Source organism: Centruroides sculpturatus, unplaced genomic scaffold (genome assembly GCF_000671375.1).
Source record: "Centruroides sculpturatus isolate CEXI.00-Female unplaced genomic scaffold, Cexi_2.0 scaffold201, whole genome shotgun sequence".
In the NCBI taxonomy this organism is placed as follows: Eukaryota; Metazoa; Arthropoda; class Arachnida; order Scorpiones; family Buthidae; genus Centruroides; species Centruroides sculpturatus.
The window spans coordinates 92,534-95,076 of NW_019384432.1; the positions used below are offsets into that span (position 1 = coordinate 92,534).

The following is a 2,543-nucleotide window of genomic DNA, read 5'->3' on the forward strand; positions in this document are numbered from 1 at the left end:
TGAAACAAAAAAAGTTATGCATTCCATCACGTGCATAAACAGTGTCGTAATTCGCCAAGTGCAAATCAGCAAATTCGTAAAATTTTTGTTTATTTTGAACAATCCGGTTAATCGAAAATCCGTATAATGGAGGTCCGGATAATGGAGGTTCTACTGTACAAGTAAGGACACAAAGTGTGAGGTTCATAGAAAAGTTTACCTAAAAATATTTCAAGCTTTTATCACACAAGGATAAACTGGTTCGGGGACTTCAGGTATAAGTTTATGAAATCAATGGGGCGGTGGTTAAAAGAGTTTGGGAATCATTGATTTAGATTATAAAATTAAATATATATAACAATAGACAACTAACATTTTTATTTTATGAAATCAATTAATATAAACATTCTTAACGTATTTTATTTTATTTCTAGTACATTAAATTTTAAACACAAGTCAACAATTTGTTGCTATGGCATATTTTATTAGCTTAATGTTTTTGCTATAAAAAAGACCCCTTTTCTTGCGGAAAAGGATCATCAGTGAAAAAAATATAGTTATTTTCTCGAGTTTCATATCGGAACTGATGAGAAATGTTTCACTTCCATATTATTATTATTCGGACGGCTCCTTTATTCAGTTTGGATAGAGATAGCGCTAGCGCGATGGCCTATCGCGAATCTATATACATAATTATATATGGATATAGATATGAATATATATATATTTGACTTTTTGTATTAAAACTACAGTAAATTATCTTTGTTGTACGGAATATAGTCTTGGATTGATTCGTATAGGGAATCTATATACATAATTATATATGGATATAGATATGAATATATATATATTTGGCTTTTTGTATTAAAACTACAGTAAATTATCTTTGTTGTACGGAATATAGTCTTGGATTGATTCGTATAGGTAATCTTTATTGGATATTTTACCCTACAGTTAAATAACTGAATACATTTTCGCCTATCACTTCTTTTGTTTCCGTTATCAGGAAAAGTTGGAAATATATTAATTTCTAATGAATTTCTTTCGTGTTTTAATGAAAAAACCTGCAACAGGTTTATAGTTAATTTATCTAATCGTCAGTAATTAATAATTCTACTTTACTTTCATAATATTATAAAGGTATATTATTGTGATATCACAATGCCGGGCTACAATTTTTAATATTTTAATTTTAACGAACTTTATACGAACTTCCGTCCAGTCCGGAAGTTCGTATAAATGTAATCAGTTGGCCTCTGGCTCCTAAGCTTCCTCCATCCGATCTCGATTTTCATCAATTTAACTCCGTTTCCGAGGTCAAGGAAGGACGTATGGACAGACAGACGATAGTGGAAATGTATAGGTCTGCAATTTTAGAATTGCAGTCCAATAAAACTTTAAGTATGATATTTCATGAGATTTGCTTTAAATGAATACAAATGAAATAATCTTGATGTTTTAGAATTTTAAAAATAAAAATACACAGTTTCTGGACATTAATACTTTTCTTCCTGTAATATTTATGCATAAAATATGTAATTTACGTAATCTAAATATTGAATTTTGAATTAAAAAATAAATATAGGAATGATTCTTATATTAATATGGACTGATAAAAATCAGATCATAATAACTGGAATTATAGAATTTTGTTCATATATTATACATTTATTTTTATTTATTTCAGATATTTTAAGATTTTTTTAGAACCCATAAATTTACTTTAACAAATTTTACTTAATATTTTTCGCAAAAATAAATTGTGTTAAAACTTATATAAAGAGAAAAAAGTATTAAAAACTGGCACATTATATTTGTTCTAATCGAAATATATATTTTTGGAACTGTTATCTTTACCAATATAATACTTGATTTATAGGAATTAGGTAATTACTATCGTTAATTATCTGTTTTATCTGACAAAGAGATATAAAGTTCTAATTTTAGTGTATTCTTATCACTGTCAGATTTAGAAAAAATTATCAAAGGATCACAAGAAAAATACTGTAAAGTAGTAACCTTTTAGCACAGCGGGGACAAAGGGGGTACGGCTTTGTTAATTGGACCCACCTGCAGTGAGACGGTAGTACAATTGCCATATTGTAAACGAACGAACGTAAACAAGTGGCGGACGTTTGTGTGAGCTCCACTCTCGTCGGATGACGGCGGACCCGAGTGTAAGCTGTTCGGGCAAAGAAAAGGGATTGTGATTGGTCGGAAGTCCCCGTCCAAAAACCCTTAAATTGCGGGCCGAACGAGAGGAAAGGAGAGAAGGGCAAGAGACTGGTACACGGTAGTCTCAGGCACTTGGGAAGCCCGCTGAGCGTAAAGAGAGAGTGTTCTCCTCTGTTAATCTTCTCAGGGACGGGTTAGTGCTGAGACCGGACCGACCGTGCAGTTGAGCCGACTCCGAAAGCTGACTGAGGTCTCTCCCAAGAGTATTAGTTTCCAGACGCCAATCTGGCACGTGAATTCACCACGCATGATCTTCCTGTACATATGCTACGTTTATAACTTGTACAACTGTAAATAAACTATATATATATTCAATTTGAGTGTGGAGG

At 31.9% G+C, this 2,543-nt stretch overlaps 1 protein-coding gene across 1 annotated transcript in view; it reads right to left on the reverse strand.

Moving 5' to 3' along the window:
* The window catches only part of LOC111619768 (diuretic hormone receptor-like), a 100,899-nt gene that overhangs the window by 7,139 nt on the left and 91,217 nt on the right, over nt 1–2,543 (reverse strand). The window contains exon 14 of the mRNA XM_023361586.1: nt 1,483–1,490. Within this exon, the coding sequence (XP_023217354.1) occupies nt 1,483–1,490 (8 nt within the window). The remainder of the gene's footprint in view (nt 1–1,482; nt 1,491–2,543) is intronic.